Genomic DNA, 21,919 nt, shown 5'->3' with positions numbered 1-21,919 from the left:
GCCTCTATACCCACAGTCTGCCCGGTTCCAGGGAAAACCAACGCAAAGACTGTAAGCTCTTGGGAGCAGTCACAGGAATTCTCAGATTCATAGACAGCAGGAAGCGGTCTGAAGGAGTCCTCCTCCCGACGGGTGAAAGTAGGGACACGTTACCTGGAGGTAGCTCACCAGTTGCAGAAACCAGCCGGGATTAAATGTTCCATGAAAGGTCCTTCACCGGGCTGCCTCGCCCCACCAAGAGTCCAAAGCACCCCCTTCCCGCACCAATAATAAAAGCATCGCGTCCGTTGGGTTGAGGTGGTCTCTTCGCAGGGTCTCCAACGCCAGACTTGTGTTCATCAGAGGCTGAGATATCCTGAAATGTACGAAGAGTACAGACATAAGGAATAAAGCATCCGGCGGCCACCGTCAGTGACTCAGCCCAACCTCTGCATTCTCCTGACTACGTCTTCATGTCCTGCCCACAGAAGCCTCAACCGAGTCACGGGGCAAAATAACTTACACGGTCAGCAACCGGGTCCTTTTCTTGCCGATTCCTTGAGAGCTTCCAGCGAGCAGAAGTCCGTCCGCATCATTCTGAGCCGCAGCCAGTAAGGTTTGTCGGGAATCGCAAACGCCACAAGCAGCTTTAAAACGACCAGGAGGTGCTGCGTGAAAACGGACACGTTACATGAAAAGGACCCGCCGAGGCCATGCGTTTCGTTGCACCAACGTGTAATCAGGAAGCAGGGTGGCGTGTCATGGGGGTGCATAGAGAGAGCCCTAACTGATCAGTGCTGCTGTATCAGCTACGGTGCCTTTAAACCGTTGTCTATCCTGGAGCTTAAAGGGTTAAGCGGCATCTTTCAAGGAGTCAGCGGCTGGACTCCGCATGCAGCCGTGTGCCGGGCGAACGGGCAAGTGTCAGCTCCAACAGGACTCAGCCCAGCTCGTAATGTGTGTTGGAGAGAGCTGCAGCAGAGCAGCTTCGGTGTTTTCACCACCTTATGAATGCACAGGCACTGTAAATACGTTCGGGGTATATCTCAATGAGCTGACCTGGTGCTCATATAAAGCGATCTCTTTTCCCACCTTCTCCTGGACTCACCTCTGCCCCGAGCATGTACAGGACGAAGGACTCGGCGCCCACCCCAGAGCTCTGGCAAAACGTCTGCGCTGCAGCAGAGATGCAGAGGAAGAAGCAGTTGGTGATGACGGAAAAATAGCCAAGCGATTCAAAAGCGACCTGAGAACGGTGAAGCAAACGAGAGACATTGTGAACGGAGCGCCAGAGTCCCGCATGATTCAAGCTTGTGAGACTTAGCGTTACTAGGCGGATGAATCCCTCCTGATGCTTTCATTTCACCCTCTTCGAGTGCTTTACCTCACATACTGCGCTCATCTGAACGCGCGTTCACACTCTTGCTGCCTTCTCACCCAGTGGCAGCATCAGGAATTACCCCTTCTTTTGAGGGGTTAGAGACATGGCCAGAGCCGGACTGCACCCCAGGGCCGGACTGCACCCCAGCGGGAACGCTGTACTGCGAGGACAGTAAGTCATCTGAGCTCTAAGCCATGGACCCCATTCGCAAAGAATAAACCCAATCATTGCCGGAGGAAAGAGGGCCACAGCGCAGTGAAGAGGGCGGCAGCGGAGCACAGAGGGCGGCAGCGGAGCACAGAGGGCGGCAGCGGAGCAAAGATGAGGCCTCAGAGGGTTGATGGGCAGAAACACCCTTAGCACCTCACCTGCCATACGCCGATACTGTCCGCGGGCTCCGGAAAGGGTTTCTGGAATATCTGGCACAGTTTAAAGGCGTCAGTATGGATCTCCGTGACATTGTTTAACATGAGAAGAGCGGCCGTCGGGGGATAAACACACGAAAAGAGACTGACGTATCCGAACTGGACAAACAGCTCCATGTAATCATCAAATAATCCCTAAAATTACGCAAAAGACATAAACAAACACAAAATTATTCTTCTTAAACTCCAATATTTATCATTAACATCCAATGATTTCAAAGGCATTCGTTGGATGAAACAGGCAAAACTAGATGGGGAATGAGAAGGGACCCCTTAACGCCCATATTACACTGCACCCACATCGATCCCTAAATGCCCCTATTACACTGCACCCACATCGATCCCTAAATGCCCCTATTACACTGCACCCACATCGATCCCTAAATGCCCCTATTACACTGCACCCACATCGATCCCTAAATGCCCCTATTCCACTAAACCCACATCGATCCCTAAATGCCCCTATTACACTGCACCCACAGCGATCCCTTAATGCCCCTATTACACTGCACCCACAGCGATCCCTAAATGTCCCTATTACACTGCACCCACATCGATCCCTAAATGCCCCTATTACACTGCACCCACAGCGATCCCTAAATGCCCCTATTACACTGCACCCACAGCGATCCCTAAATGCCCCTATTACACTGCACCCACATCGATCCCTAAATGCCCCGATTACACTGCACCCACAGCGATCCCTTAATGCCCCTATTACACTGCACCCACAGCGATCCCTTAATGCCCCTATTACACTGCACCCTCAGCGATCCCTTAATGCCCCTATTACACTGCACCCACAGCGATCCCTTAATGCCCCTATTACACTGCACCCACAGCGATCCCTTAATGCCCCTATTACACTGCACCCTCAGCGATCCCTTAATGCCCCTATTACACTGCACCCACAGCGATCCCTTAATGCCCCCATTACACTGCACCCACATCGATCCCTAAATGCCCCTATTACACTGCACCCACAGCGATCCCTTAATGCTCCCATTACACTGCACCCACAGCGATCCCTTAATGCCCCCATTACACTGCACCCACAGCGATCCCTTAATGCCCCCATTACACTGCACCCACATCGATCCCTTAATGCCCCCATTACACTGCACCCACAGCGATCCCTTAATGCCCCTATTACACTGCACCCACAGCCATCCCTTAATGCCCCTATTACACTGCACCCGCATCGATCCCTTAGTGCCCCTATTACACTGCACCCACAGCCATCCCTTAATGCCCCTATTACACTGCACCCACATCGATCCCTTAATGCCCCCATTACACTGCACCCACATCGACCCCTTAATACCCCTATTACACTGCACCCACAGCCATCCCTTAATGCCCCTATTACACTGCACCCACATCGATCCCTTAATGCCCCTATTACACTGCACCCACATCGATCCCTAAATGCCCCTATTACACTGCACCCACAGCGATCCCTAAATGCCCCCATTACACTGCACCCACATCGATCCCTAAATGCCCCTATTACACTGCACCCACAGTGATCCCTTAATGCCCCTATTATACTGCACCCACAGCGCTCCCTTAATACCCCTATTACACTGCACCCACAGCGATCCCTTAATACCCCTATTACACTGCACCCACAGCGATCCCTTAATACCCCTATTACACTGCACCCTCATCGATCCCTTAATGCCCCTATTACACTGACACATGCCAGCCGCCCCCCACATAAGGTAAAACGATACTGAAAGATTGAGATAACGTTACCGGATCCGGGCGCCGCTCTCCGTCGCGTACCACGGCATCAATGAACGGGGCCGCGTTGGCCGAGGCTGCATTCCGTCTCCATTGTAGATACGGAAGCAGAACTTCACAAACCTGATTAACGGCCTGCGATACAATTAATAACGAGGACAGTCGCTGGGGGGAATAACACGGACCGAGATTAGTCTCATGAATTACCTCACGCCGCACACACGTGTCGTAGCCGTGAAACGCAATAAACATAATAAGTCCAGAGGGCCGGTCCTGGCGTACGGAGAGTTTTAGATCTTGCAGAGAAAACGGGGTCAGGTTGTAAAGCATCTCTAACACACTCGCTAACACTCTATAAATCCACAAGAGAGGCTGGAAACGTATATGGTCATGGACGGGACCCCCCAGTTACATGTCGTCCCCAAACAGGGCCCCGTCGGACAAGCAGGGCGCAGGCTGGCGACTCACCTTTCGGAGAAGCTGGAGATCCTGCAGATAAAAGGCGATGTAAAACAGGAGGCCAAAGCAGTTCACAAAACGAAACTGGAGAAAAGGGAAAAGTTGGGCGATAAACTGAGATAAACGCCGGGGCAAAGCCCTAAATCACCCGTTCCAACGGTGACTGCACCTTCCTCATACCGATAGACATCGCACACGCTAACCTCACACAGAACTCATGTCATAACGAGCTAAGCTCTTCCCCACCTACTGCCCAGTACAAGTCACACGCGTGTACTGCCCAGTACAAGTCACACGCGTGTACTGCCCAGTACAAGTCACATGCGTGTACTGCCCAGTACAAGTCACACGCCCTGTACACATCACTCAGGACACCCGTGTGTACTGCCCAATACAAGTCACACGCCCTGTACACATCACTCAGGACACACGCGTGTACTGCCCAATACAAGTCACATGCCCTGTACACATCACTTAAGTGTACACATCACTTAGGACACACGCGTGTACTGGCCAGTACATGTCACATATGCACAGAGACAATAGCCTTACCACAAGCACTTTGATGGTCAGGTGCTTCTGAAACGATGACTCGAGCCTGTGGTTCTCTGATAAAAGAAAGAAGACATTGTCAGCTCAACGGGATCTGGTACAGGTTGGCATGGTTGGGGGTTTTATCTGGTACGGATTGGCACGGTTGGGGTTTTATCCGGTGCGGATTGGCACGGTTGGGGTTTTATCTGGTACGGATTGGCGCGGTTGGGGGTTTTATCCGGTACGGATTGGCGCGGTTGGGGGTTTTATCTGGTACGGATTGGCACGGTTGGGGTTTTATCTGGTAAGGATTGGCGCGGTTGGGGGTTTTATCCGGTACGGATTGGCACGGTTGGGGTTTTATCTGGTACGGATTGGCGCGGTTGGGGTTTTATCTGGTACGGATTGGCACGGTTGGGGTTTTATCTGGTATGCATTGGCGCGGTTGGGGGTTTTATCCGGTACGGATTGGCACGGTTAGGGTTTTATCTGGTACGGATTGGCACGGTTAGGGTTTTATCTGGTACGGATTGGCACGGTTAGGGTTTTATCTGGTACGGATTGGCGCGGTTGGGGGTTTTATCCGGTACGGATTGGCAGGGTTGGGGTCTTATCTGGTACAGGTTGGCGCGGTTGGGGGTTTTATCTGGTACAGGTAGCCTGGCGGGTTCAAGGAGATGCATATTTAGTGCCGATTGCTTGCTTTGTTGGGGTGAGGCCGTCTGTATTGACTTTTACTCCCCAATCTCTGGCCCTCGTTCCATGCCACATATACCAATCATCTGAGCTTCACGCACCCCATTCCGTCAGGGCGGTGGCCGTCCTCTTGTAGACGGAATTTAGCGTCTCCATGAAGAGCGTGTGGGAGACGCTTGGCAGATACGACATAACCGCGGCTGACAAGTAGCTGCTGGTCTGGTACTGCTTTCGGGTCCTTTCCTCCCAGTACAGAAACATAACCATCCCATCGATCGATAGTCCCAGAAACATGAAGACCGTGGGGGCCGTCACGCACAGGATTTTCAGCGTCCTTCTCCATTGCGGGTAGTAAAGCTCCCACTTCGCGGTGATGGGACTTCTCCTCAAACAACCCCAGAACTGAGCTCTCGGAGGTTTCAAGTAGCTCTTCATGTGTAAAGTGCCCCAAAAATAGGCTCTTACGGAACTGTGGCGCTTCCATAACTCCATGGTCACCGTCGACCACAGGATGTTAAACACGGCAAAAATCATGTGATTATCAAGGGAACTCTGGGAAAACGAGCACAAATAGCTTAGGAGCATCGGAGCGGCGAGCGAGAGCGTGAAGAATCCGAGGAAGTCAAAGTAGAAAGCCACGGGTTCCCCAAAATACCCCCGGATGGCGTCTGTGGGGAGAGAAAGGCATCATTTAACTGGGCAAACGGGTACCGGGTTATGGACCATGGCGGAACATCTTCGCGCCGGCACCGCATGCATATTATATACATTGTTTTAAGTCATGTGAGGCTTCCCTTCAAAACGTGTAACAACATCTAGCGCGGCCTAAATATAACAAGGAAGGAACGCGGTCTGGCCCAGGATAGGCTCCGGTCCCGGGGGGGGGGGGTAGAGTGATGACGAGTGATTTCGGGAGGCTGCGGAGGTCGCACCGCGGAGTCAGTCCCAGCAAAACGCGCTCGTCATGCGACAGACTCTTTAATACTTACCGATAGGCTGAGGAGACAATCGTATCTGGCGGTACCAGCGTGTCTGCAGCCTGTCCAGCCGACTCTTTTCATGCACGGGGTAGAATTTGACAATGACTTCCAACTTCTGTAAAAAATGAACTAGAGAAAGAGGGTACATGCGTTACACGTGCAATCAACTGCCAAAACACGCCCACTGACAACGCATTTCGCTGCTGTCAGATACACAACGGCCCTTGAGGGCAGGAACCAGACATGTTCATACCATGTGCTATCCAATCACAGCTCACATATCAGTATATATGAACACCGAATCCTTCACCCTCTCTCCTTCGCGGAGTGACACAAACCCCCAACACCGCCCCCCCCGTACTCAACTCTCCTAATGTCTTTGAACAATGGATTTAAAACATTTTTTGTGTTTTTGTGGGATTCTTGTGGGGGGGGTTAGTTCTAGTTTAGTAAGAAGTACGCTGAGGGGGCATACAAACCTGCCCCTAAGGACCGGCGGTACCAGAGACCGGTGAAATATTTCACAAACGCCGTAGAGGCGCTACAGACATCCACCGGCTGCCCCCAGTAGACATCAGGGAGTCTGGAGCATGGGGGGACAAGTCTAGGGATGGATTGGTATGTCTGGGGGGCAGAGTGGCATATCAGGGGTGCAGAGTGGCATATAGGGGGTGTAAGGCGTATCTGGGAAGCAGAGTGGCATATAGGGGGCATAAGGCATATTTGGGGGCAGAGTGGCAAGCCTGGAGGTAGATGTGCATAACGGGGGGGGGGCAGGTTGTCAAATAAAAGGAAATAAAAACAAAAAATGAATTCTCAATCATAGTTTTTATTAAATATGAAGAAAATTGTTTACATGGGAATATTTACTAATAAAACTTTTTTCCTATAGGGTAGTCTTATATTCGGGGTCTCTTTTTTCCCCCTAACTTAATATTCAAATTTGCGAGGGGGGGGGCTCCGCCTTGTGGGAAATTTGGATACTACAAGCCCTTAATAACAGTACATTAATACTCTGCTGCCGCCTTGTGGACAATAATTATATTACACGCCTTCTTATGCTGACATTTCATACTCTGCTGCCGCCTTGTGGACAGTAGTTATATTACACGCCTTATGCTGACATTTCATACTCTGCTGTCGCCTTGTGGACAGTAGTTATATTACACGCCTTCTTATGCTGACATTTCATACTCTGCTGTCGCCTTGTGGACAGTAGTTATATTACACGCCTTCTTATGCTGACATTTCATACTCTGCTGCCACCTCGTGGACAGTAGTTATATTACACGCCTTCTTATGCTGACATTTCATACTCTGCTGTCGCCTTGTGGACAATAGTTATATTACACGCCTTCTTATGCTGACATTTCATACTCTGCTGTCGCCTTGTGGACAGTAGTTATATTACACGCCTTCTTATGCTGACATTTCATACTCTGCTGTCGCCTTGTGGACAGTAGTTATATTACACGCCTTCTTATGCTGACATTTCATACTCTGCTGTCGCCTTGTGGACAGTAGTTATATTACACGCCTTCTTATGCTGACATTTCATACTCTGCTGTCGCCTTGTGGACAGTAGTTATATTACACGCCTTCTTATGCTGACATTTCATACTCTGCTGTCGCCTTGTGGACAGTAGTTATATTACACGCCTTCTTATGCTGACATTTCATACTCTGCTGTCGCCTTGTGGACAGTAGTTATATTACACGCCTTCTTATGCTGACATTTCATACTCTGCTGTCGCCTTGTGGACAGTAGTTATATTACACGCCTTCTTATGCTGACATTTCATACTCTGCTGTCGCCTTGTGGACAGTAGTTATATTACACGCCTTCTTATGCTGACATTTCATACTCTGCTGTCGCCTTGTGGACAGTAGTTATATTACACACCTTCTTATGCTGACATTTCATACTCTGCAGTCGCCTTGTGGACAGTAGTTATATTACACGCCTTCTTATGCTGACATTTCATACTCTGCAGTCGCCTTGTGGACAGTAGTTATATTACAAGCCTTCTTATGCTGAGATGTAATATTCTGCTGCCACCTTGTGGGCAATATGTATTTTACACAAGTTCATCGTGACACATAACGTTGGTACTGCTCTCATGCGGCATTTTGTATTACACATATGGAGGATAGCAGGGAATACAAACAACTTCTTGGTAAATGAACAGCAAGAACATTCATTGTGCTGTCCCTACTCAAATCCCATACACATTAATGCCAATGCCTTCCCCATATTAAACTTTGCATTACATTGTGTAACTTTTGCTGACTAGTACCTCCAGACAGCCCTGGAAGAGCACAATCCAATGTCATATAAATTAAGCCCTATTAGGACCCTCAAACTCAATGACCTTACTAACAAGCCATACATACATACATACAGTGTTCCGACACTGGCTACTAGATACAGGCACATTTACTGACACGTTGGCACGGGTACAGCCTGTGACGTGGATACCCCGGGACAGACATGTCACTATCCTTCCTACCGCTGACACTGTGCACACGCGCTGGCTACTAGAGCCAGGCACACTTACTGACACGTTGGCCCGGGTACAGCCTGTGAAATGGATACCCCGGGACAGACATCTCTTGCAGGACCTTCAGATTCTCCACTTCATATTTCAATAGGAACTGCTGCTCAGAAAATGTCAAAAAGAGCTGGATTTTATCTGTCAAAACGAAATCAGGCAATCCTGATCAATGAAATTTAATGAACAGACAGGCATTACCCCCCCAATGGGCTATTTACTCCAGCCGTGCGCACTCACCCGAATCCCAGTCACCGCGAGCGCGCTCACCAGAATCACAGTCACAGCGTGCACACTCACCCGAATTTACAAAGTTCTCTCTGTGACGATAAGAAAACGCTCTCATGGATCCTTGGCTGTCCAGCTTGGCGAGGCCAAGTTGCTCAGCGGCGTGCAGGAGGAGGCATGTGGTAGCTGACAGCAGTATAATGTGCCCCTCATCATCTTCACCGGGGTGAACTAAAAGATGTGGTCCTAAAGTATTAACACAGACATTTATTGGAGCGTTCTGCCTCATATGCAGAGTGTCTGACATGTTTATACAGAACGGACAGTCGTTTCATAGCCTGTCCCATGCTGCGGCCCCCGCTTGGGCATCTGCCATATATCTGGGTGCCGAGGGCTAGATGTGGAACAATCAGGAGCAATACGTTGCTTTGTAAATGTGGCCCCACATCAGAAGAAAGTGTAAATTGCCGATGTGGCGGTGATAACCAAACACGCACCTCCCGGCGCAGGTGGGATGCCAGCGCTCCAAAACCTGAGCCCTGCTTCTTGCCTTATTCAGTTAAAGGACAGGTTCCACTTTCACCCACCGCTGCCGGAGCCCCCCGAAAAGGCCAGCCGTTATTTACCTCCGCGTTCCGCCGACGCCCCCAGGAGCTCTATGAGCCATTTCTTGGTTTCAGGTTTGATGTCGTCTCTGAGCTGGATCACCACGAGGGTTTGGACAGAATCCATCACACAGCAACCACAGCTGACAGAACTCCACGAGCCCATCGCGGGTCTTTGGCTAAAACACAAGGAAGATCGGGAACGTCAGCAGAAGGGCTCAGTCGTTATCACTAGAGAGAGCGCTGTAAGGTGCGGGGACTTCTCTCACAATTCCACGAAGAGACGGAGAGTAAGTGCACTCGGCAAACGTGAAAGAATCTAAAGCGTAACAGGCAAAAAAAACAGTGTCAAGCCGACCCGCTCCCAAGTGGCCACTACTCTGTCTAATGTGCCTTCACCAGATACACCAGTGTTTTATCAACATACGTGCCAATGACCAGCACGTGGCCGGTCCGGGCGGATATCCTAAATCAATGCTAGAGGCAAAAAGTCACCAGTCTGCGCTCCTCTTTCACACAACACGTTTCGCACTAATGTGTGGGGCCCCAAACATATGGGAGCGAAACGCGCCAGGGAATTTAAACATGCATTGGAGACGCTCTCCAGTGCGGTCTCCACCAACCCCTTTAAATGTGACGGCAGTCGCCCTGCCCGCCGAGGAGAGGCCGCGCTGTAAATAACTTTCAAACCTGTTAACATACAGGCTGCTTATTGTTCCACGTGTAATCCTTTGTATTCCTACATCCTCACAACAAGATCAGTGAAAGCATGAATTATTCAAACACTTTCTTTAATGCAGGAGACAGGGCAGAGAAAGCAGATCCAAGCTCCAAATGGGCCACGCTGTAGCCCTATCTGGCAGAAATTACGGGGAAAAACAACCCAACTGCAGGGTGGGTTAACGTTTCAATGTGTTACCTTCACACTTCCTCGCCCAAAGATTCACCGACAGTATCGTCAGACAGCTATGCTTCACGACTCTGCGTCTTATCTGATACTAGAGAGACAAGTAACTGGTCAAACTGGTTTGGGGACAGCCAGGGTGTTACACTTGACTGCCCCAGATCATCTTCCGGTATACATGTAGCCTCACAAAACATTGCTTCCCTGCCCTACACGTACTATATAGACACATGTATATAGACCAGGTTTACGGGTTTAAAGCTAAAAATGGATTCAGTTTTACCACTTTCAGAACAAAGAAAACACGGGGGGGCGCACACTGACAGAGACAGGGAATCCCAAAACAAGGGGCCAAGGCTCCCTGCACTATATTCATTGGTAAGAAAATAATCTGCATAATCTTTGCTCAGGGCAGTCAATTATATTCACATTTACATGTACACACAGAATACATTCTGAATGCCATCCATGTGCACAGGTGCAATTACACACCGTGTCCACAGGGTGGTGCTACAGGATAACATGCCATGGTTATGAAATAAGTGCAATTGTGCCCACAAGGTGGCACAGCAGTTTCACCAACCTATTGTACATTGTGTCTTATATGTTTTCACTTAATCGGCTTTAATATGTATATATACGGGTTATAAAAAAAAATATATATATAACCTGGTACTTCCACTGACCAAGTACAAGATATTCACGAAAGCAGGAGCACTCACCTCACGTACAAGTGATTATTTTATTCCATAGGTTTTTTGTCTTCACAAAAGGGTTTTTCTTCTGTTCACTCGCTTTGCATTTTGTTAAATGATAAAAAAGAAACTATTAACATGTCGATACTATAAATGTCCATGAAAACATGGCTGATGGGGTATTACCATACCTGGGAACAGTCCAGGCGGATATCCTGGTTCCACACCAGAATCCTTCGGTGCCACGGGAGCAGCAGCCTGACATGCCCCACTCCTAGCCCATCTCCCCCTTTAAAGGGGGGTGTCCTGTGACATGTGGGACTGTCCGCAACACCTGCACCAGCGGCTAGTGCTGGCCGCATCCCGCCGAGGGGTATGTATGAGTGGATACAGTACTTGTCGTGATTAGGAATTAGATGGAGGACCGCTCGTTCCAGGGCCCTCTCACGCAACAGCCGTATTCACAGACACTCAGACTCTTATATTATATTATTACCGTAGTGTGATCAATGGTGCCAAAGTTAGCTTCCTACTTCCTGTCATGTGACAGGATCTGCCAGTAAGTAGCTCCTTCTGTAGCCCGGGCTAGTGATGGGAAGTTCGGATCAGTAAAGTGAATCGGTTAATTTCGAGTGATTCATTGAGATAAAGCAATTCATCGGTTCTCTCAATGTGACTCACAGCGGTTACTGCTTTCCACTCACTCCCTGCACTCGCACTCACAGTCATGGATTATGTGTTACACACCAATGTATTGTACAGTCATGTAATCTGTGTTACACGCCAATGTATCATACAGTCATGTTATATGTGTTATACCCCAATGTATCGTACAGTCATATAATCTGTGTTACACGCCAATGTATCGTGCAGTCATGTAATCTGTGTTACACGCCAATGTATCGTGCAGTCATGTAATCTGTGTTACACGCCGATGTATCGTACAGTCATGTAATATGTGTTACACGCCGATGTATCATACAGTCATGTAATATGTGTTACACACCCATGTATCGTACAGTCATATAATATGTGTTACACGCCAATGTATTTTGCTCAGCAACTCAACTCACAGTAATGTGCTTCACTTTATCTATAACATTTATATTTGGGCTGCTGAAAGTTAGGGGAGGTGGGGGTTAATTTAGGGGCAGTTACCGTTAATGGGATCTTTAGGGTTAATTTAATGGTGAGGACTGAGGAGTTAATTCATTTAATAAAGGTTAACTTAAGGTGCAGTTAGAGGTAAAGGGGGGCAAACTAAAGGGAATCTAAATCCTGGGGGCAGTGAAGATTATACTGTATTTAGTTATAAAAGTATCATTGTGTCAGTGTGCTGTGACCTGATGACTTGAATACGCTCTGAAGTCTGAATCAGACAGCATTCTCCTGACGCACCGCTACGAAAGCAGACAGCATTCACCGCACGCACCGCTACGAAAGCAGACAGCATTCACCGCACGCGCCGCTACGAAAGCAGACAGCATCCACCGCACGCGCCGCTACGAAAGCAGACGGCATCCACCGCACACGCCGCTACGAAAGCAGACACTACTCCCATTTTATAATGATACATTTTATAGATCTTTCTTATTCCTGAACAATTCATTCACATCAGTGTGTGGGCAGTTGGTGGGATAGTAGATGGAGAGGGGGGTTTGTGATGATACAATGGAGGTTATGTATAAAAAGTGATTCTGGTCTCAAGAGTGGTCTTATCACCATAGCAACCAATGAAATGGTCCAGTCACCAGAGACCTCTGAGGAAAGGTTGCACCAGAATACTTTTATATACATAATTCCCATTGGCTCCGAACAACACGTCCGCATGCAAAACAATACAGGTCCTTCCAGGGCCCCAGAGCCATGAGGTGACGAAGTGAGGGAGCGTCAGCACCGAGGAACATCGCCACTATAGACAGGAACTAACTGCTCTTGTGTCATATTTGTGCTCCATTGTTGTTGGCAGACCCCCAATACTGTACTTTGGGGGGGGGGGTTAAAGCCATACTGTGTATTACACAGACAGCCCCGTGTAATAAAGCCTCATGACAGCATTCATGTAGATGGGTACCGTGTTTCCCAGCGGCCGGTAACATCGAAGCCACGTCCTGTCCAGCTGCGGTCACCAAAAGTCCCTCGTTACTCTGGGTGTTTGAATCCCCTGGCCTGTCACTTTGGGGTACGCTTAGCCTCTATGGCACCTACTTCACAAAGTGCTGTCTTTGTACACACCGTTCATGCTATGGGGGCGTCTATGCCCCCTCCGGCTCGTGGAGAGGAGACGGCGCAGCGATGGCACAGTGCTGAGGTCTCCGCAGCTCTGTAGGCATCTGGCTTCTTGGCATCTCCCCTGCTCTACAGGCAGCGGGCTCTTGGGAACCTGCAGACGGGGGGAGGGAGTGAAAGGGTTCCCACAAAGGGGAGTCATATAGAGAGGGACAAGGGATGTGGGAAATATATATAGAGTATATGAGGAGATGTACAGTATACGAGGGGTTATATGGGGCTATAGGCGGGGGTTGGGGTATAAATGAATAGTCATGTTTACACGCCAGCATCACCTGTTTCCGATACCGGTGGTCCGTGCCTTCCTTCAAGCTCCTTCTGGAGCGATGCAAGAATCTGACCACCAGGGCTTTGGTGCCGAGGCCACCCTTTAGGTCTCCGAGGGACAGAGCGCCGCTCTTGGAGAGTCTCTGCACCGCTCTGCGCGTAGCCTGAAGCCGATTCTTCCCATCTGAGCTCGTGCGGAGTAATCCCGGGGACTCCTGCAGAGCGTGTCCGTGTAAATAGGCCTCGACACAGAGAGCTGTACGGGACAGAACACACGGTGTCATGATGACAATGTAATCCCGCTATGTATGACCCCAAATCTATGGAATAAAACGCTCTTGTTGTTTGCTCCCCATAAGAAGATCTCCCACCTGTGTCGATGGATGACAAAGACCCATTGTCCTCCCGGGCCTTGGTGTAATTGGCTTCTGGAAGACCTACGCAAAGACAGATGAGTATTACTCAGAGAAGGAGTCTGGGGTTGGGAAATCGTTCAGGAAGAGTCAGAGTGACTGGTAGCCCCCTCTGCTGTCCGTTATGTGTGGACTCGGGCAAATGACCCGGCTGTACCCTAACAGGTCGGCTTCCTGTAAGCCCAGAACATGCTCGGTGCCCTCTCACCTGTATTGCGTAACGAGCTGATCCCTGGGTCACTGTGAGAGCGGACGAGAAGCGGTGGGGTCACATAAGGGCATGGCAGCACTGGCCGGGTATTTTCACTGTACCTCCTGTGAGGGCATTCCGGGGTCTGGCACGGGGAGCTGTGATGCTGGGAACACCCTGAGCCTTGGCTCCATCGAGCTGCCCCTCTGGCTTTACCCTTCAGTCTGACCTCGGGGAAGCAGGGACCAGAAGCGGATCCAGCTGTCTCCAGCCTGTTACAGCTACGGGTGATGATGGTTCCCAGGGGCCGAGGGGAGTCAGAACCAGCTCTGGGTGTGGAGCAGGAGGATGAGCGCGCCCCCTTTACACGGGGCACAGCGATATCCTCAAACGGCCCCTGCAGGCTGAATGTGGAGCTCTGCCGGTGATGCAGACACTGTCCGCAGTCCACACTCAAACAATAGTCAGCTCGGCTTCGTTGGATGGACCGGTACAAAACATAGTCCACGGAACGAACAGACCCCGGTATCTCCAGCAAAACCGAGTCTTCCGAGGGGCTGTTGTCCTCTGAAACAGAGATAAAACAACACGTGACACCGAGAAAAACACGCAGGAGCACTAAAAGCGCCATAGACCGACAGCAACATTTGCAGGCACTCCACCATATCCCGAGCCTAACGCGAAACGCGCAGGAGCCCTGGGGCGAGCAGAGGAGGCACATGGACACCTCCAAAGGAACCAAGTTAACCCCATGCAATTCCACTGACCTGCTGACACCTCGTGCCAACTACTACTCCCACTCACCGTTCCCACTGTGACCAGTGGAGTCGATTCTGTCAGAAGCACTGGGGCACGAGGCGTCATGAACCTGGGCATCAAACAGCGTGGCCTATTAAAAGAGACATTTCCTGAGAGCCAGAACCTCAAGCAGGGATATTATTCCAAGCATTACCGAGACTGCCGGTCACCCACCTGACTGTCCTCTCGGATCCCCATCACACTCTCATACGACGGCGGAAAGTCTGTGGGGTAAAGAGGGATGGGGCTGTCCATGGAGCCATTGTACGTTATGCTGTGGACACAAAGGCAAGCGATTACACCGCATGCGTCTGGTAGAAAGTAAGCTGCGGGCATCATGATCAATGCCGAGGATCTCCTCCTTACCTCTGGGCGTCAGTCTCAGAGCTGCAGGTGTACTCCGGTGGGTAGTACGGCGGTGGAGGCACCGGCGGCACAAACTCCTCGCACTCCATCATACTCTGCAGGATTGTGTCCTGAGGTGAGAGACATTCCAGATTCACAGAGGTGGATCTCTGTGGCGCCAGCTAAGGGGTAAAAGGGCAGAAAGAGTAAAGTTGTGCAGGGTGGGGTGGCTGTGGAACGGCGTGATATGTATGTGCACACGCGGCACAGAACTTACTACATGGATCACATCCAATGAGAAGATCTGAATGCAGTAGATGACAGCGGACAACGTGCAGATGATGGTGGAAAGGATGGTGAGGCCACAGACACTAAACAACAGGTCCTACGACACACAGAGAGTCAGATGGAAAGATACCACCAACAGCAGGGGGCGCCCCTGGAAGCTCCAGGGAGTGATCCGATGTATAGAACCGTGAGAGAAGACCCCACATAGAGAACAAGGCAAAATATGGACATGAGATGAGAAAACATGGCGAAGACAGCAGCCGATGCGCATCACGTAACAGAGGGCGGACTCGCTAGATGTCTATCTAAGCAGGGAGAGTAGTATGGCAGCTGATTATATGACTTTAGTGTATATCGCACAGCAGTTGTATCCAGCGCTCCTTGCACCAAACGTGGCCACGCAGCCCCACTCCCATGGCCGAACGCGGTTCCACTGTCCTCCCACACCCATGCAGCCCACGATTACCTCACGCTCCCACCTCTCCAGTGTTTTAGTTACCTTCAAGGCCGTGCGGATGCTGCCACAGTCCGGGTTTGGGTACATGGTCAGGACCTCCACATCTTTGCTGCAGGAGGGCAGGACCTGGTTTTCTGATAGAACGTGGCAGCAGAGGCACCAGTTTTTCTCCTCGGAAGGAAAAACAAGACAAGAAAATGTAAAGATTTGTCCGAGAGGTTTCTGCCGGGCACCATCTAGGCTCCATGCGCTTTAGTCACTGCGACAGCCTGTCGTGCATTTGTGTGGATGGTTACAGTGGAGTCTAGGACCAGTATAGTTTTATCAGCCCACACAGGCACTCTCCCCCCCATCCATTCCTTGAATACTGATGCATTATGTTAAAGTTAGGGACTTGTAAGATGGGGTCTGGGAGGAAGGGGTACCCATGGAGGACATCCTGATTAACGTGACGGTCGGTGACAGGATGAAGCCCCAGGCCCTAAATCGATAGTGGTGGTGGCCCTGGAGGAACTTAATAGTAGCAATTGAAGACACTTGTCCTAGATGTTAATAGGCGCACTATCCAGCGGTGGGGGTCAGTACCTTCTGGCAGGCATCGAAGGATCTCACCAGCTGGGCGTTCTGACACGACAAGATGGAGCCCGCAAGGCTAAGCATGACGCACAGCGCCGTCAGCAGCGTGAACAAAGTAACCTGGAAGCACAAAGTGTGAGCTCTGAGGATCACGGCAAAGTAAGCCGCATCGGGGCAGCCAACATCTCGGATCACAGTGATCGAGAGGTGCCTACGGGGTTAATATCTGTTTCCGTACAGGATCCGGAATATTAATGATTATTCCAGTCTCCAGACAAAAGCGAGATCCTAACCCTGGGACCTGCATGCATATTTCCTGCACCAACCATGCAAACACGTCCCTTGGGCAGGACGGCAACGGATCCACTACACTTTCTGCAGAAGAAGTACCGTGCGTGACACAGCGCTAAACTTACCACTAGTGTGAACGGTCTTTTCCATGAGATGCAGCCAATGAGACCCGAGACAGCCAACTGAGCGGCGAGAGAGGCCAAGGTGGGCAGTAAGAAATAAAAATGAGAGTCAGGGAGGGCAAAAAGAGCAAATGTCAGAGCAAAGGGAGAAAGCAGAGGGGGAGGGGGATGGAGAGAAGATGACGATTGTTGGGAAGGTGAAGAAAGTGGGATTAGTAGACAAACAGAGGAGACAAAGACGAAAATATGATGAGAAATCAGATTCCGACTTGGGGGTTACAGCCTCCCACCCCTACCTTACAGCCTCCCACCCCCACCTTACAGCCTCAGGGATAGTTTCCCCGGTCCTTGGGCCAGGTATAAATGTCACAGAATCCGAGACCCTCAGTGTTTCCCTGTATACACAGCCAGGTCCACACACCACCCCCAATGACACAAGGAGACCCCCAGCTGGACTTATCTACACAGAGGAGCAAACAGCCCGCTTTGCTCTATACAGAGAGCAGCCCCCCCCCCACTTGTCCTACGAATAGAGCAGGTCGTACCCCTTAGAGGGTAAACCACACCACCCAACGTCTGCCCCCGATGCCTCCACACCACTGGGACAGTTTGTCATCTGGCAGCCGGTGCCCCAAGAACCTGGCCCTGCACCCTGCAACCTCCGGCCCTACTCTCTGAGGATTGAACCCGGCTCCTAACACTAGTGTCTCTGCATCCCAAGGTTCTAACTGCCCAGGTTCCCCAGAAATTGCCCCTACAAGCCAATACCCTAAAGATCCAGCCCCAAGTGCCAAGATTCTAAGGTGTTGGCAGCAATCGAACCGCCTGGGTTATAACCCAAACGATCCACCCAACCCTCAGTAACCCCGACACCATGCGCCATCATTTTCACCATGTACAAGAAGGGCTGTAGCGCTACACACTAGAGCAGTACAGTCCAAAAAATGGGGAGCCTTTTACCCAGGGAGGGGTAGAATGGGGCTCTTGTACCCTCATCTGGTCTGATTTAAACATTTTGGGCCAGTGGCTGAAGCTTTTCTACTTGCAAAGTCACATGTATCCATGGGGTGCCGGACACAACAGGGGCTTAAGGCAGTGTTTGCATCCAAACTGGGTCATTTTTGTGCTCCTTTTATTGGCTTTCTATGCATTCTCTTTCTGTAAATGTGTTATGAGCAGGACTGGGCAGTAAACATCAGGCTGCTTTATTCATGGGCCCCTTGGCTGGATTTGCCCATGGGCCAAACGCTGCCAGCCCTTGCCTGCTTGTAGATACCACCCCCCATTAGAAGTTAACCACCAAGACCGCTCACCTCAAAGTGTTTGCGGAATCTCTATGACAAAATGCGATATATACCTCGTTGTGCAATGTGCAGCCAGATTGGTGAGATTGCGGCAATAATTACACAAAGTCCCATCAGCCGCCGGCACAGACTTACCGAAAAGCCAGCCCACGAAGGGCTTGAATGCTTTATCTTCATAGATGGAGTGATGGTGGCAGCCACCAAGCTAAATGTGACGATCAGGACACCCAGCGTGATCTGCACGAAGCCCAGGACCAGCAGGACATTGGACCAGGTTCGGTGGAGCCGGAGTTGCGACAGACTACGTGAGGTCCGTCCCGTGAGCGAGAAGCTGGAATCTGTAGAAGGCATTGTGGCCAAAGCAGAGAGAAGATGGTCCAAGAGCAGAAACTCTGCGATCGTATTCATCAGGAGCCAAGACCTGGAGAGCAGGGGACCGCCGGTCAAAGACCTCTCGGCATCGGAGCCTTAGCAATAACACAAACGCTGAAATCTGACTTATCCTATGAAGCTGTCCTGCTTCACTGACATCACAAAACTCCCACGAGGGACACAAGAGATTGCGATGTTAACCCATGAATGTACGCGTGCCGGTCACAGAGCTCTCATCCAAAGAGAACATCAGAAGAAGGCATCGGAATGATGGAACGGCCATCCAGTGGCAGGCAGGGCGGTCGGTAGCCATGCGCGTCCCAGCCCGCATGTACAAAGCACACCAGGAGATGCATGAAAACCTCAAGCTGGTGATCTTCCCTAAATGTCGCGTTCCCGCTCCAGGAGAAGCTCCGCAGGATCTGGGACCGCACTTCACACGTATCTCCTGGGAGAAAACAGTATCGGGTCATATACAGGTCCCCATCTTACACGCTGTCACCAAGGAGAAAATACCGTACCGGCTCTCATACAGATCCCCACCTTACACGCTGTCACCAAGGAGAAAATACAGTACCGGCTCCCATACAGATCCCCACCTTACACGCTGTCACCAAGGAGAAAATACAGTACCGGCTCCCATACAGATCCCCACCTTACACGCTGTCACCAAGGAGAAAATACAGTACCGGCTCCCATACAGATCCCCACCTTACACGCTGTCACCAAGGAGAAAATACAGTACCGGCTCCCATACAGATCCCCACCTTACACGCTGTCACCAAGGAGAAAATACAGTACCGGCTCCCATACAGATCCCCACCTTACACGCTGTCACCCAGACGGAGACAGGAATCCATCTACTGGGAGTCAGCGGTCTCTGGGTGGATGGCTGAGGGCAGCTTAGAAGGGAAGATCCTTCGACTTTAACGGTTAAGTGATGGAGGGTCTGCGTTTCAGACCCATAACAGCCCCCAAGGAAATGCAGCACGTAGCGAACGTGAAACACGAGCCTCTTCTCCAACGCAATAAGCAGGAAAGACAATCTGGATTGAATGGAGACAGCGGACGGGATGCACCCAAGGAGATACAGCCTCGTGTATTGCAGCACTGAGCAGCGGCATACCAGTTCAACCCGGCACTCCCAGCCGGGCCACAGAACTCAACCCGGCACTCCCAGCCGGGCACAAAATTCAACCCAGCACTCCCAGCCGGGCCACAGAACTCAACCCAGCACTCCCAGCCGGCCCACAGAACTCAACCCAGCACTCCCAGCCAGGCATAAAATTCAACCCAGCACTCCCAGCCGGCCCACAGAACTCAACCCAGCACTCCCAGCCAGGCACAAAATTCAACCCAGCACTCCCAGCCGGGCACAAAATTCAACCCAGCACTCCCAGCCAGTCCACAGCTTTAGGACTCTCAGCCGGCCTAGGCTTCATTTGCTTGATGTGCCCCTGCCAGGGGAAAGCCCTTTACTTGTCCCAATGTCGCAGGGGCAGTTGCCGAGATACTGCTCAGGGCTCCACCGCTGCCCATAACAGCGCCATCTAGCTGAATGTTTGTACACACTCTAGTTGCAGGTGAGTGTGCTGAGAGGCGTCTGCAGGTGAGTGTGAGTGTGCTGTCTAACTGCAGGGAAGTGTAAGTGGCTGAAGCTGCATCAACTGCATCCTGAAGTCTGCAACTCCCACCACTTACTGCAAGGGACACTGGGAGATGTAGTCCTGCTGTGGGGGAGGGATGTCACTGAATTTAAACAGACACGCATCGCAATCGGAGGCGCAGACCCCTCAGCCCTGATCCCCCGCCGGCACCCACCCAAAACCACAGACGCAGCAGGGAGGACGGCACGGACCAGCGCGAGTATCTACAGAGACCTGTCACAACCTTTAGCATGAATCGTGTCACCGCTACATCATACTAGGCGAACACAATGCTATCCCCAAGAGCTTGCAGTCTGGATGCAGCAGAGTGTAAGCGCACCGAAAGGGTGCCAGAGTCTGGGGTCCAATAACACCATCCATGACGAGGCATTCGTAGGCAGTAGCGCTGGGTGTAGCTGCTTATTCCACCCCCCATGCGTTGCATCCTGCGCCGCTCCGCTCCCCAAGGGCCTTCTCCTCTAATGGAAGCATTTAGGACAATTCAGCGGCTCAGGTTACAAGCGGCAGAAACTAAAAAGCTTCATCCATTTTTAATTTCCTTCTATCCTTATTGAACTGCGCCAAGCGGGGGTCCCAGAATCCCCTGCAGCTCTCATCGGGACAAGCTTCCAGAGTGTAGAGAAAGGGTTAATACTGCGCACCAGCCCCCGACTCATACCCCAGCAGAGAGCTGCACAATGCCCATGCCCTGTTCTAATGCCCCAGCAAATAAAACAAGGCAGACGTTGTCATATAACACTTTAATCATTTGGCACGAGCCGGTACTCAGACGGAGCCCGTAACGTGCGCAAGGAGCCCGACACATGCATTCTGCCTCCGGGCAGGGCAGGTCATGCACATACTACCCAAACAATGAGAGTCACAGCCTCCCCTCAAGCTTCATGCAGACCCCCGGATAGAATGAACTCCACGCCATCCGATGAGACGGTCAAATGCCTCCAACGGCTGACAGGTGAACTCATTCGCAGTGAGCAATGCTGCCCCCATGATGTTCCGGCCCCAATGGACAGCGACATTCAAACCCTGGAGAGGACGAGGCTGCGTAACACGCATACCCTACAGGCAGAAGAGAAACGGGGTAACTTCCCTTCACAGGAAGCAGCAGATGCCAACTATAAACCTGTTCGGCTCTGTATACTTCCTGGGAAGTCCCACGGGGCAAATGAAGCCTGAAGTGCCCCCCGAGTGCGCCAAGAGCAAGTAAATACCCCATTCACAAAAATATGGGGGGAAAGATCCAAAATAAGTGTACACAACCGGGAAGAAAACACACAGACCACAAAATTTGAACAGAAACCCCCCCCCCCCCGATACATACAGGGGGCCCATCCACAGTGCCAGTATACCCCCCCCACA

General features: G+C 51.0%; 2 protein-coding genes across 2 annotated transcripts; both read right to left on the bottom strand.

The window, feature by feature from the left end:
* Window positions 1-213: 213 nt before the first annotated feature.
* Window positions 214-9,751, bottom strand: LOC149283223 (anoctamin-10-like). The gene is made up of 12 exons (XM_089497843.1): window positions 9,607-9,751; window positions 8,993-9,226; window positions 8,759-8,893; window positions 6,210-6,329; window positions 5,322-5,888; window positions 4,543-4,598; window positions 4,000-4,074; window positions 3,544-3,696; window positions 1,729-1,920; window positions 1,088-1,225; window positions 503-576; window positions 214-355 (listed from the first exon to the last, which is right to left on the bottom strand). The coding sequence occupies exons 1-12, from the start codon at window positions 9,749-9,751 to the stop codon at window positions 214-216; spliced, it is 2,031 nt and encodes a 676-aa protein (XP_089353969.1).
* Window positions 9,752-13,393: 3,642 nt separating this feature from the next.
* Window positions 13,394-18,875, bottom strand: LOC149283222 (protein ENTREP3-like). The gene is made up of 12 exons (XM_089497842.1): window positions 18,660-18,875; window positions 17,224-17,280; window positions 16,817-16,927; window positions 16,274-16,402; window positions 15,764-15,871; window positions 15,508-15,668; window positions 15,316-15,415; window positions 15,198-15,232; window positions 14,362-14,999; window positions 14,112-14,177; window positions 13,749-13,996; window positions 13,394-13,567 (listed from the first exon to the last, which is right to left on the bottom strand). The coding sequence occupies exons 1-12, from the start codon at window positions 18,873-18,875 to the stop codon at window positions 13,394-13,396; spliced, it is 2,043 nt and encodes a 680-aa protein (XP_089353968.1).
* Window positions 18,876-21,919: the final 3,044 nt, after the last annotated feature.

This window comes from Sceloporus occidentalis, unplaced genomic scaffold (assembly GCF_023333645.1).
Source record: "Sceloporus occidentalis isolate IW3139 unplaced genomic scaffold, rSceOcc1.0.p SCAF_108, whole genome shotgun sequence".
In the NCBI taxonomy this organism is placed as follows: domain Eukaryota; kingdom Metazoa; phylum Chordata; class Lepidosauria; order Squamata; family Phrynosomatidae; genus Sceloporus; species Sceloporus occidentalis.
The sequence above is the reverse complement of the archived record's forward strand: the minus strand, read 5'-3'. Positions and strand labels throughout refer to the sequence as shown.

What these genes read in the sequence shown, in the direction of transcription:
- LOC149283223 (XM_089497843.1), bottom strand. Translation starts at nt 9,751, where the DNA reads ATGGGCTCGTGGAGTTCTGTCAGCTGTGGTTGCTGTGTGATGGATTCT. An exon ending in GGCGTCGGCGGAACGCGGAG is followed by an intron (nt 9,227 to 9,606) that starts GTAAATAACGGC and finishes TTAATACTTTAG; the next exon opens with GACCACATCTTTTAGTTCAC. An exon ending in AGGACCCGGTTGCTGACCGT is followed by an intron (nt 356 to 502) that starts GTAAGTTATTTT and finishes CGTACATTTCAG; the next exon opens with GATATCTCAGCCTCTGATGA.
- LOC149283222 (XM_089497842.1), bottom strand. Translation starts at nt 18,875, where the DNA reads ATGCCTTCTACAGATTCCAGCTTCTCGCTCACGGGACGGACCTCACGT. An exon ending in GCATCCGCACGGCCTTGAAG is followed by an intron (nt 15,872 to 16,273) that starts GTAACTAAAACA and finishes TGTGTGTCGTAG; the next exon opens with GACCTGTTGTTTAGTGTCTG. An exon ending in TCTGAGACTGACGCCCAGAG is followed by an intron (nt 15,416 to 15,507) that starts GTAAGGAGGAGA and finishes TTGTGTCCACAG; the next exon opens with CATAACGTACAATGGCTCCA.